Raw genomic sequence first — 14218 nt, 5'->3', positions numbered from 1 at the left:
CCTACCGCTGAAAATAATATCTTAAAACTTAAGGCTAGTGTTTGGAAATACTCAGGATATCTTTTTAGAAAAAACTTGATATAAGTGAAATTTTATTTTTTCGTAGAAGAAAAAACATGTTAGCCATAACATAATTTAAAGTTCCACAATATCGTTATAGAATGTAATTTCCTCACTCGTAATGCACATGTGTGATGATGAAGCCGAAAACTAGAAATATTAATGTACTAAAAATTAAGACTACCTGATGAATTCCTGTGGTCGCTCCGTGTCCGCGTACCACCAAAACAAGGACATAGACAAGTTGGTTGCTGTAAATACGTAGGCAACCCTTTCCCCTCCCCCCTCCCACAGTCGGCATTAAAGCCTGAGGGGAGTTCACAGCAGGTAGACATGACCAGAGCTGTTAACTGGTGTGCCAAGGTGTGCAGCGAGGCCTGGGGAGTATGGAATCCCCCCACGTTTAAGGGGCTCCAGATGTCATTCCCTGGGAAATTAAAAAAAAAACTATCATTAAAGTTTTAGTTTTTTAAGCTTTTTCACACTATTTTCACCACAAATCACAAAATAATTAGGGTGGCTAAATACTGGATTGGCCAATTCTGGGGTGGTAACTGCTACTCCTTGCCACCCCGGAATTACATCTATGGACATAACCTAGAGTGACAATTTTTATCAAAGGTAATCCGAATAAATATTAAATTTATTGCTAGAATTATAAATAACTTGAAATAAGCAGTCATATTTAAAAACAAAAAGAGAAAACTATATTTTTATATACTTTATAGATATACTACATGGGTATCGGTAGGACTAATTTACATATATTTTAGAAGAATGAATCTTCTTTAATATAATATCATTTTTGGCAAGTTGTTTGCGGAAAAAATCACATGAGACTCAAAAGTTTACTTTTACTTGCAACATGGATTTGACTGCATCTACTTTCATTCTTAATTCTCATCACTCCACATATTATTCATGTGTGAGAAAATCTGTTCAACAGAGGCATTTGTTCCCGGAAGACATATTACCAATTCAGCCACTTTTTTATGGTTGTATGGGGAACTTAGGTGTTTTGAAAATGTTCAACTACATCGCATCATTTTTGACCCGCTGAGAAACTCCAAAATGTTTCTCCTTTACTTGAAAGGTAATCTCAAAGATAAGTAACTTCATCAAGTAAATTATCCTCATCTATCTGTAAGTTACAGCACTTGCTTTTCAATAAGTGGATTTATTTATCAGTATCCTGCCTAAGTGAAATTTGCTTCAGAAGCAAGTACTTTAGTACTCTAAGATCATCAGAAAACTTGCACCAGAAATTTAAATAGTCAATGGCTCTTGAATACATTAAATTTGATACATTGAAATAACATGAACAAGTTATAATTCCGTCCTTTTCATGTCGTGTTAACAATGGTTTAACCATCATTGTTATGAATTCCTCATTTTGCAGGCTTCAAGTTTTTGCTTAAGATCGTACGTAATCTGCACAGATTCAATAATATTTCTGTAATTTGCTTCAAACATTTGAATAGTGTCATGGAAATGTGTGTGCTGCAGATGGGCCAGCCAGATAGCTCAGAACTGCAACAGCCAGCCTCGCAGGAGGTGGGAACGCAGATGGACCAGTCTCCAGAGCATGACAAAGATGAAAAACAGTCAGCAAATGTGTGTGTCACCAAGGACATGAGGAACCTGCCCATGCCTGGGTGAGTACGTAATGTTATGTGTTTTCTTTACAGTCCTTTAAATATGGTGATGGTTGGTGATATGGGTGTATTAGTGTCCTAGACATTGTAAAGGTATGTACATTTTGCTACTTGGGAATTGTGGAATACTTATCTCTTTTCCTCGTATTCTGTAGATAAAAGGAATTTTTTTTTATTTTGCTTTTAAGGATAAAATATATGTTTACTTGTGTCATGACTGAGGTAAATATTCATATGATCTTTGGAAATAGCATAAAGAATTTAAGAATTTAATAGTTAAAACACATTATCAATTCCATAATGAGTAATCAGTTCTATCATTCAGAGAATCACCAGAATCATTTCCAAACTTGGGTATGCTCTAATGCTTGTAACAGTGGCTGCTGTTACCTCTTCGCTGCTTAACAAGCCAGGCAGGCGGTGGCTTTCAATGGAATTGCAACAGCTCATAGAAGCATTGTATACAGTGTTTCTGCTCTTCTTGGTAAAGAATATGATTTTAAAAACACGTGGTGATTTTAATTTAATTTTCCATCTTATGCTTCAATACCATTAATTAACTTTCTGTATTAAAAAGTTAATCTGAATATGAATAATAATCTTGAAATGGCAACGATAATATGTGGAACTGCAATAGACGTTTTTGCCCGAAATTTGGAACGTATAGAGTCGAAAAAATATGGTTCTTATTTTAGTTACCATAAAGCTATAATATCAACATTAACTTAAATATCAAGGAAATAAATTCAAAAATTTAACTAATATTTTTGCTATAATATTTTCATTTGATCCTTCAAATACTTTCCTTGAATCCTACTACTAATTTTTTTTAGACAATTGTCTTCTTTCTCTTTTTTTCTCTCTGCAGTTTTACCCCTTACGACATACTTATGAGTCGAGGTTTGAATTTACAAAGAAGTTTCACTGTACTAAGTCACACGTGCTCTTTTTTTCTTTTGTCAATAATTATTCAGTTATTTCAATGAAACAAATTTATAAAATGTTGTATATAAATAACATGATTCTTGGAGCTAATCTGAGTAACCACATACACTCAGCAGGATTTTTACTATATCAGATTCTGAACGTAAATGCACAGCTGAAAGTTTGATTAATATATACTGATAAACCATATGTACAAACATTAAATGTATATTGTTTTTAAAATCCATTAGAAAAATAGCTGTGTGCAAATGTGAGACTGCATACAGTTCATTCATGCCTATCTTTCTAATCACCATTTATAGCCCAGGCAAATTAGACATATGCTTCCCGAAAAATCGTCCAAAGCTGGAAAGTGTTTTAATACCTTTTGGGGGTCCCAAATAAGAGTCCTGTGAGTTTGCGACGGATTCTGACTTCTGCTTAAGTTTTGGGAGTCAAAAAACCACGGAATTTTTGCACTTTGTTTAGTTTTTCGCTTATAACTCCTAAACGACGAATCCTACAGAAAATTTTATTTGAAGCTTTTTTAAATAGCATTAAATTCTGCTTCAAATGGTTTTCGGGCCTTCAAAATCGGCCTAGCCATTTAGCCACAATCGATTTTCAAAGTTGGGCCATTTTTACCAACTTGGCTAAAAAGTTGATTCTTTGTTTAGTTTTTCGTTTACCACTCCTAAACGACGTATCCTGAAAAATATTTTACTCATAGCTTTTTTTAAGAGCATTAAATTCTACGTCGAATGATTTTTACTCCGTCAAAATCGATCTAGCTATTTAGCCGCAATCGATTTTTTAAGTTGGGCCATTTATACCGACTCTCATGTCTCATGTAATATTTTTTTCCAATCGTGCAGTTTTCGAAGTGGCGAATGAGCAAAACTGGGTCGGCCTGGTTCCCCCTCTTGGCCTTGACAACCCAAGAGCAGCCACCTGTCCCTTTTTTCTCGCTCTCTCTCTATTCCCTTCGTCTGTCTCCCTTCATACCCCACGGCGTCTCACATAACAGGGCGCCTCCCTTCTTCTATTCATATCAGTGTACAGCCGGATTCAGTTGTGTGAAGACGTTCAAAATGTAAAGTTATTAGTTCGTGTGTTATACGACGATGTCGCCTCCGAGTTGTGCAATAAGTTTGTGGTTTTTATACTGACTTTATAGAAATGGCAAGCATGCAGTGTTTTATTTGTGGTGATGCTGTCAAAGAGGATGATGAAAGAGGCACAATGAAGGAAAGGGTTCTGAAAACCTTTATTGATGCCAGCAAGAGGAGGAAGGATGACCATGACAAGTGGTTGGCGCAGCAAACTTCAGTAACAGTACACGAAAAGTGTAGGAAAGGTACATACATTACTACATTATTTTAGGTGTACATTATTATGTTATTAATAATTCCAGAACAGCATGTTTCATCATTGTATTGTTGAATCTTGACGGTTTTTTTTACTTTCCTTACAACCTATATTATTATTATATTATTTTACTACATATTACTTACTTACTTTACATTATTTTACTACTATATTATTATTATTACTTACAACCTATATTATTATTATTATTATTATTATTATTATTATTATTATTATTATTATTATATCATAGGATAAGGAAAATATTGCATTTCACCTAATTTTTTGAATCAGAGTTCTCATCATAACTTTTCATTTCAATGTCCCCCGAGTTCAAAAAGTGGTTTTTGGAAGTTGGTCTGTATGTATGTACGTACGTACGTATGTATGTAAGTATGTATGTATTCACTCTACCGTCGGAACGGATTAACGTACAGCCATGAAATTTGAAACTTTTGAATTTTTAGTTTTCGAGATAAACGGAAATTTTTGTACAGAGATCCGTATTAGGTATCCCAGATGATAATCTCAAAGTTTGCGCTTTTCGAATTTATTTTAACTGGGTCCTTTCTGATGATATATTACTTGGTTCATTTATTGCCCCGGGAAACGTGAGTTTGAAGTACATTTGGAAGGTAAGGAAGGTAGTGTGATGTTCCACACCAGATTAATTTTTCTTCTTTTCCAGGTGCCTACACAAAGGAATCTAGTATCTTGAAGGCTGAGAGAGAGGCGCAAAAGGCTCGTGTCACAAGGAAGCCAATGAACCAGTTCAACTTCAAGAGGTTATGTATTTATTGTGAAAAAGATGCATCTCAAATTTTTCAGGACCAACAAGTGAAAAAGGCTCGAGATGTTCGAGAAACCGTGCATAAGGTTATGACTTTCGAGACCATTGACACCATAATAAATGCTGCCAGAGCTAGAGGTGATGAATGGGGTGAGAGTGTTCTGCGTAACCTCACCTCTGAAACCGATTTAGTCGCAGCTGAAGGTCGGTATCACGGCACGTGCGAACGTAATTTCTTCTTGGTACGTTCTCAGGCTGCTGCAGGCCCTTCTGGTGTTAAAAAAGCTCGGGGGCGGCCCGAGAATGTTGAAATGCCTGAATGTGTTAACTTTATCGTCAAGTATATGGAACAGAATGAAGATTTTTGTCAATTTTCACTGGATGCGATTCTCCAAGCATACCAAGACAGTATTCCTAGGAAGGACCATATTCTTGACAAGTTATCTGAAAGATTAGGAGAAGAAGTAATTGTGGTGCGTGGGAGCAATCAATTCAGGCAGGCAACAATATGCTACCGAAACACAGGACACAAAATTCTGACCAACAGCTGGTATCAATCCAGAAGTAATGATGTAGATGAAGAACGTACGAGAGTTGTGAAAGCAGCCGCCGAAATAATACGTGAGGACTTCAGGTCAATGGTGTATACCCTGAATAAATATCCCTTTCCTGACATGTTTTTTTACAAAATGCAAGCAATGACATCCCACATTCTCTCCAGTTACTTCTGGAAACCATAACAACTCCTCGAAAAAAGAGAGCCGATGAGGAAAAGAAAAGAGAGAAGAAGAAAATGGAGAAGAAAGTCCAAGCCATTGCTCATTCTCTGATCACAGCAACCCAACCACGGTCATTCACGTCTCCCATCTTGCTCAGGGTCGGAACTCTGCTCTACAGGAAGTACGGGTCAAGACATTTGGTAGACGTACTTTCAGCCTTGGGATTCAGCTCTTCATATGGAGAAGTCAGAAAATTTGAGGTATCCACTCTGCAGCAGTCCCTGGATATTACAGTGAATAACTCTTTCACTCAGTTTGTTTTTGATAACGCTGACATCAACATGGACACTATTGATGGTTGAGATACATTTCATGCCATGGGAGGCATCCAATGTTTTATGCCAAATAAATCACTGATCCCAAGGGCTCCTATTGAAAAGGTCAAGACCATACCAAAAGCTACCTCCTTGAAAGAATATGGGAGCATTCCGCTGCAGCACTTTGACCAACCAAGTGAAGGTGGTTTAGCCACCCTGGTTGTGAAGACCATAATTGACAACGTGGAGAGAGAAGTATTGCCAAGGTCGGCAGATTTGCTCTGGATGTTTGGGAAGTGGAATGATGATATCGACCTTCCAGGGTGGAACGGCTTCATGGAGACCATAACATCAAATGAGCCTTACAAGACCTCATGTATACTGTGCCTCCCGTTCATTAGAGCCCCTCCCTCAGATTTCGATACAATCTACACAGCCCTCACAACAGCTGCTGAGAAATGCAGAGAGCTCCGCCAACGCTGCTGTTTTGTCACTTTGGACCATCTACTCTGGTTAAAAGCAAGGAATATTCTTGCTTCTGTCGGCCCAGATAGCGAGTTGAGTTGTGTTACCGTGCGGCTTGGGGGTTTTCATTTGCTCATGTCCTACATGGGCACAATTGGCTACATTATGGACGGCAGCGGCCTCCAATATTTGTGGAGTGTTTGCTTCGCGATGGCATCCACAAAAACGATGATGTCAGGCCACTACTATTCCCGAGCTGTACGAGCTCATATATTGGCCCAGCTCGCTTTGGCCAAAATAATTCTACAGACGATGTCCACATCTCAAGAAACAAAGCTGACAGACGAAGAGACTGATGCACTATCATATCTCATAAAGGATTTTACATCAGAAAGATTTGACATTAACAACCCAAATGTTGACAGTCTTATAGAAAAATTCAAAAGACAATTGGAAATCTTAGAGGAACAAGGAAGCACAGCACAGCTGTTGGTGCAGTATTTCAGGATGGTGTCAGTCCTCAAGCAATTTATCGAGGCTGAAAGAACTGGGAATTGGATGTTACACCTGCAGAGCGTCAGAAACATGATTCCATATTTCCACGCCAGCGGACACTTCAACTACGCAAAAGCTAGTCAACTCTACCTGCAGGATATGGAGGAGCTCAATAAAAAACTGACTCATGCTGAATATCTACAGTTCGTTGTACAAGATTACTTCACAATAAGGCGTAGCGAAAAGCATTGGTCCGGAATATGGTCAGATATGACCATCGAGCAAGTGCTCATGAGAGCAATATCTTCTTGTGGAGGGCTATCCCGTGGGCGGGGAATCAGCGATGGGACACTAGCCCAGTGGATCGCTGGCATGCCCACTGCAGTGGATGTTTGTCATCAAATTGAGGAGTACTGTGAGGTCTCCTTCTCAACATCCGATCAGCATGTTGACACGACAAACTCCAGAATACGGAGGGACGACAGCGATTTGCAGAAATTCAGCGAATGGTTTCATTGCCATGACCCATTCCCTAAAATGAGTTCCCTCATGTCCATCAGCACAGGAGTTATAGCAGATGACAGCATCAACTGCCACAAAGCTTTTGAAAAGGGCACAGCCAGTATGAAAACCATTTAAGGGAAAAACTTCAAAGATCTTCAACTTAGCAGGAAAAACCTAGTGGTGCCTCTACGAGCCGTGAAGGCTACAGCAAAGATCAACGGAGAATCAGCCCCTATCAGTTTGGACACAATTTTCTGCCGCATTCCATTTCACATGAAATCACAGCTTCAGCTTGAATCGTACTTTGGATTCGAATTGGCCCCGTACCCACTCCCACTGTTTGATGATGACGGCATGATGCGGAAGAGTAGAAAATCTGAACTGTACAAGCTGTTCACTCCAATCAAAGTGGATTTCACTGTGAATGCAGACTACGTAGTGGATGGTGGTTTCCTCCTGCACAGAGTTGTGTGGAACAGCGGAGAACAGTTTTCCAATATCATTCACAAGTATGTAAATTACGTGAAATCCAACTACAAGTCTGACAGTATCACCATAGTTTTCGATGGATACCCAGAGGATGTGGCCGAGAAGAGTATAAAGTCTGCTGAAAGAGCGCGAAGAGCCCGTGCTATGTCATCTTCGTCGGTTATATTCCAGGAACATACCAAGGCCACAATGCCGAAAGATCGTTTCTTATTGAATGATCACAACAAGAAACGTCTCATATTGATGCTGACAAACAAACTGATGGACGAGGGCATTCACGTGAAACAAGCCTTGGAAGATGCAGATTCTCTGATTGTGAGCACAGCAATGGAGAGGTCTATAGAGGGAGGCAATGTTTTCATAGTGGGAGAGGATACCGATCTGTTGGTCCTGCTCACTTTTCATGTTGCTGTCTTTGAAGAGCCCATCTCCAACGTGTTCCTCATCAAACCCGGGAAGCAGAACCAGGAAACTGTCGTTTACAGTCCGAGCAATTACCGGCTGCCTGAAAACATGAGGAAGCATGCCCTGTTTCTCCATGCCTTCACGGGGTGCGACACCACATCCTCATTTTTCCGCCAGGGGAAAATAAAATTGATCAAGAAATTCATGGCACACCAAAACCTCCTTCATCAGGCCTCTATTTTTCTTGACCTGATCGCAACTCCTGATCAAGTTGCAGAGGCAGGCATTCACTTCATAAAAACCTTGTACACGGGTGGCAGCAGCAAGTCCCTCAATCAAGTGAGGTTTGACCTCTTCCAGAGGTCACTTTCAAAAAAGAATTTCGACTTGGCGTCCTTGCCTCCTACAGAAGCGGTGCTTGCCAGCACTCCTTCAGAGTTTATTTACAGGTGCAGGTATGGAGGAGTAATGTACTAGATCCAGAGAGATGGGGATGGAAAATAACCACCAATGGGTTAACTCCCATCACAACGACTGATCCACCGGCCCCACAAGAACTTCTCAACTCCATATTGTGCACATGTAACAAAGGGTGCAAAGCAGCTTGCTCCTGTAGAAAGGCAGGGATATAATGCACCACCATCTGCATAACCTGCAAAGGGCACGCATGCCTCAATTCCATCTCTGAAGACAAGGATGTTATCCTGGATGCCACCCAGTGTGACGATGAGATTGATATCATCGAAGGAGAGCAAGAAATGAATCCTTGTACATCTTTCATATTATGATCTTTCATGTACACAACTAATACATCTTTCATGTACACAACTAATACCGTTATCGTTTACATGTATACATCTTTTGTTACCTTCAATGAAACATTATTCATTATAATGTCTTTTTATATTTTGAAACCACATAACATCATTTTGGAGTGTCCAGGTGCGGATCCAGAAGGGGTGGGGGCACAAATCCTAGAATTTCTGAAACCCCAGAACAATTAATATTCAATATTTTATTAAAAATAAGGATTAGACTTGAAATTCCAAACGGGGCCGTGCCCCCCTTCCCTTCACTCTTGGATCCGCCCCTGGATGATTGTCATTGAATAAAACATCATCAAATGATTCATATGATCCATTCAAAGGGCATAATCAACTTTTTAGCCAAGTTGGTAAAATATGGCCCAACTTCAGAAATTGATTGCGGCTAAACAGCTAGGCGCTACAAACGTGCAAAAGTAGCTCTGTGTATTTATGTCTTGATGTGTAATGTTAAAGTCGTGGCCCCTGTAATCTGTTTATAATTGCATTTAGTTACTAGAGTAAGAATTGTTGTGTCATCATTATTTTACCGTTTGTAATATTTTCACATTCGCAGTGATACACATGGATAACTAGGCCGCATGGTAGAAGGCAGAAGGCTTGATGAATGTTAGAGTTTCTAAAGTTTCAACTCACATAATTGTATTCCTGATACTGAGTAGGTAAGTGTGGTTCACAGGAAGACAAAGACTAGCGGCTGGGGACTCAGGGACTAGTGGCGACCATCTTGGATGACCTTGATCTTTAACCTTGACAGCCGTATTGGATTCCACTATTTTGTTTTCTAGAACTTCCTTCCATTTTTGTTTGTTGAAACCTTTAATTATGATGACACTTCACCCATTTTTTTTATTTCTATAAAGTTTCACACAGAATCAAGCACCCCACTCCTTATGTTGTACTTTTCGTTACGATGACTTCGAGTTCCCCATCCCTTTACATTGCATTTTTCATTATGGTGACATTGAGTGCCCTACTCCTGTGCATTTCAATTTTCGTCATGATGACATCATTGATAACTTCACTCTTGTGCATTGCCCTTTACATTATGATATCATTGAATGCCCCACTCCTGTGAGTTGCATTTTTCGTTACAGTGACATCGTTATCAAATTTAGGCTAGATTTCAGACCCACGTTATTGTGTTCAATGTATTGGAATAAGAATTTACTGCTTTCCGCTCCACATTGATGGGTCATCTGTAATTAAATATTTTAATTTATTTTGTGATGTTAATGGATGTGTGTGATCTAGTATCAGGTCAACGTGAAATAGTATCATACGGGTTCATAAATTTACAACATTTAAATTCATCATAGTTTATTAAGTAATATTATAAGGAGATAAGACAAAAAAAATGATAACTTTGATAACTCTAAACTTTATACAAATTTTCCTAGCACGCGACGACCCATTGATACCTATATCTAATGCCAGTAATGTTCAGGGTTAAATTGAATTTCATGAGCATCTAGCTAATAAATAAGTTATTCGTAAGAAAATAGTCCGGCTTAGTTCAGGGGAGGACAGTTGAAACTCCGTTCTTCTTGGACCACTGATCTCGTCCTCAGCTTTCCAGGATATACGAGCAGTCTTGCTGTGAAATAAAGTCTAAACTACGATCCAGTAGCAATACTGATGATGACAGCTACTGTTGACGCCATTCCGGGTGTGCTGAAAAATATTTAGTTTGGGCAGGTCTCACCAGCGCAGACAGGAACTGCAGCATGAAGATGATCGGAAGTCTTGCAAGGACGGATATTCGCCCGACGCGGTAGTAAACTTAAATGCGAAATGCGACTCCCTATAGTCTGCATGACGAAGAATCAGACTTCAAAAATAACTAATTACGCGGTAGCCACGTATCTTCTTGTCCTCTGCGCGCAATTCCCGAACCCAGGAACTGTCACACGCACAGAGAACGTCCATTCGCTCCGCAGTTCAAAACTTAAGTCCATCGTTCCTCCCGAAAATGCCGACCAGCGAGCATCTCAGCTAGGAAGAATAATTAAACAACCTCTTTTCTTACCTGGCGAGAATTCAATACTCGAAGACCATAGCTAACAGTATCTACATGATGCGAAGTCAGTAATAAACGGAACAATACATCTCAAATAAATGTTCAACAAAGAAGAATAACATCCCAAATATCTATGTCAACTGATGAATTATGGAATATCTCTGGGTCGTCGCACCATGTACAATTTAGCATTTACATACATTACATAAAAATGTATAGTTACTTTTACTTAGATCATAAAATACAAAGCTAAGATACAACAATAATTATAAACATGTAAATATGTCCAAATGTTTACATCGTCATATTTATTTTATCTGCTGGAGGCAGCAATCTTGGTTTTTTTTTTTTTTTTTTTATGCTGGAGACCACAATGTTGATTTCATTTGATAGATGTCACCATCTTTGTTTCTAGTTTTGGTTCCCAAAGTACATTAGTGTCACTCTTCCTTACACATGTAAGTTCGAGTTTCTATTTCCTACCAGTGTTGTTATGATGCCTATAGACCAGAAAAATCCACAATTTTTCAAAATTCCTTTCTTAATTTTTTTGTTCATGTCAATGATTATGACCACCGTTTTTTTTTTTCTTAAAGACATACCATTTTTCTTGAAGACATTCAATTTATCTTGAAGACAGACCATTTTTCTTATAGACATAATAGCATATAATATTTATATGCGTTGACTCAGATATTTTATCATCCCCCCCCCCCCCCCCCGAGAGGGGAAACAAGGGAGTTAATTAGAGCAAACAAGAAAACTGTGCTGTAAGAGATGTAACAATATTTATTAACAAAACTTTGTTAAGAAACAAGTTATCAAACAATCTTGAGAACATAAGCATACCTCTAATGAATCGGTTGCTCGCAGGCAGCATGCAACTATTAACAAAGAATAAATATAAGAATCCTATTTTAAAATAGCCAAACAGACAAACACTAGTAAAGAAACATTTACTGGAGCTGCCTATCAACAATACAATTACAGTTACTCGTTTCACAGTTCTGATATGCTTGGAATTACTGTAAAACAAACAACTGTAGAAGTATTCTACTATCAGCATAATGTGAGTTAACTCGCTCTGGAAAACGAACATATCTTAGGAATCTTAAAGGTGGCCAGAGCTTCCATCTTTAAAAAAATTAAGTTATTTTCAAATACAATATACAAGATAACTGAATACATATACAATTTTCAATTATATATTACCATGGGGTAATTGCTGAGCTCCAGTAGTCGGTCGTCTCGCCAACACGCCCACAGCACACATCACGGACTTCGCCGACACAGATGCTGGCAGGAACCGGGGTCCCAATACGACTTCAACCACAGCCCCAGTTCCGCAACTCGTTGGCGCTGCGCACCTGTACCAGTTATTCGTAAAGGATCAGCAATCGGCAGACACACCGATACACAATTTGTTCGTACAGTAGTCGGGAAGCGTGAAGTCCGGGTCACCCAGTGAAGCCACAGATCATTGGCTAAGTCAAACTCAGGTGTTTATGCACTACCACATTCAACCAGCCACTGAACTTTTGCAATCATGCCCACAGCAATCGACAACTTATGCCCTTGTTTCACCAACTCATTATGCAACTCGATTTCTTTCACTCGCTCAACGAGTAATTTATCCTAATAAAACGACAAGTGTTTTCCAACCTCAGGCCTAGTCAACACAAACCTAGAGGTCATAAATCTGATGAGCAAGTTTGCGCTAATTACTCGCTCCTCGAGTACCCAACTCGCTCTGCGAGTTATTTCACTGGAGCGAGTTACCTTCGTTTCATCTCGGCTCTGTCACTTTTAAGTCTGAACTTGGTCAAAGAAAATCAAAGTCCTTCTTACCGATTTTCTCAAGCTATGTCCAATTCTGTGATTAGGCAATCAGGCGGTCATCGGGCAGAGTGACATTCTGCCAGTGATGTTGTTCAGGGCGGCGGCAGGACGTTGGTAGTAGTTGAGAGCTTCCCTTACTCTGCTCTATCTGGGCTATTTATACCCCTGGGCAAGGGGGAAGGGTTGGGCCTTGGCGTAGGTAGAGGGGCGGTGGTGTCACGTGACAGGTCACATGGTCATCGCCTCCACATGACAACACAAGTAGAGGTCTTGCTGGGAGGGAAGCTACCAGACAAGCACAGGAGGACGAAGTCAGAGCGACAAGTAGGTAACTGCTCCCTGATGATGTCGACCAAAACGTCGGTGAATTATTCGCCAAGGACTTGGCTACAACCCAGAATTCAAGCTACTTCAGACAATGGCCGTGAAAGCTTGCAAACATTATTAATGAACCTCTATGGGGTGGAAACTGCTATTAGTACTATCATTTAAATTTATTTTATCACCTTTCCACGTTTTAATTCTCATAAATTCATCGCTTTATTCGGTCTTGTCTGGTTCATGTACCTCTATATTGTTCTCAAGTTCATGACAATGTCTCGACAACTGTTTAAATGCAGTTTTATTTTATGTAAATTAGTTGCCATAGTTTTCAATAATAATATTTAGTTCTTCAGATTGGATCGCAAAAAATTTCATCATTGATTTCTGTAGGAAGGCCAACTCCTATATAGTTAATCTCTGAAAACTTACCATCCTTTTCTTCCTGTAGGATGATGTCTCATTTCCATTTCTTCAATGCTGGAATGACACTGTCCTTCATTGCAAATGGTGCAAATGTCAAATGTGGCAATGCTTTTGCCAGTGTCACTTAGATTCACCCCAACCACTGACCTTTTTCTCAGCAGACGAAGGAAGTGTACCTTCACAATTCTTGATGTGTTTTGTTAAATCGTTTAAAATGATAAAAACACTTTTCACAACTCTGCATTTTCTGAAAAGAATTCTTTGCACAATTGGCTTTCTCATGACGTCGAGCATTGGTGGTTTTAGTGATCAAAATGTTGCAGTACCGTCACATGTATGGAGAAGATGACCTAACTGATACTTTCGAAAGCAAGCCAACTTTTTTTTTGTCAAATCATTAGTTTCTTCCATGATTCAAACAGAGTTATGCTGTCCAAGGTCGTTCACACTCACTATTGAAATATTTAAATTAATTTTTTAGTTCTTATATCTACATATTTAAATATTTCATCAGCATGTGTTAATTATTTCAATTTTAAAATTAATTGCGCAATTAATTCCATTTCTCACCAACAAATGTCACCACATGTTGCTTTG

General features: G+C 39.1%; 1 protein-coding gene across 1 annotated transcript in view; it reads left to right on the top strand.

Moving 5' to 3' along the window:
- LOC134535244 (zinc finger protein 665-like) overlaps positions 1 to 14218 on the top strand; it is a 193887-nt gene that overhangs the window by 71486 nt on the left and 108183 nt on the right. Inside the window, exon 9 of the mRNA XM_063374315.1 lies at positions 1567 to 1715. Within this exon, the coding sequence (XP_063230385.1) occupies positions 1567 to 1715 (149 nt within the window). The remainder of the gene's footprint in view (positions 1 to 1566; positions 1716 to 14218) is intronic.

Source organism: Bacillus rossius, chromosome 8 (genome assembly GCF_032445375.1).
Source record: "Bacillus rossius redtenbacheri isolate Brsri chromosome 8, Brsri_v3, whole genome shotgun sequence".
NCBI lineage: Eukaryota > Metazoa > Arthropoda > Insecta > Phasmatodea > Bacillidae > Bacillus > Bacillus rossius.
Note: the sequence above shows the minus strand (reverse complement) of the source record. Positions and strands in the feature narration are given on the sequence as shown.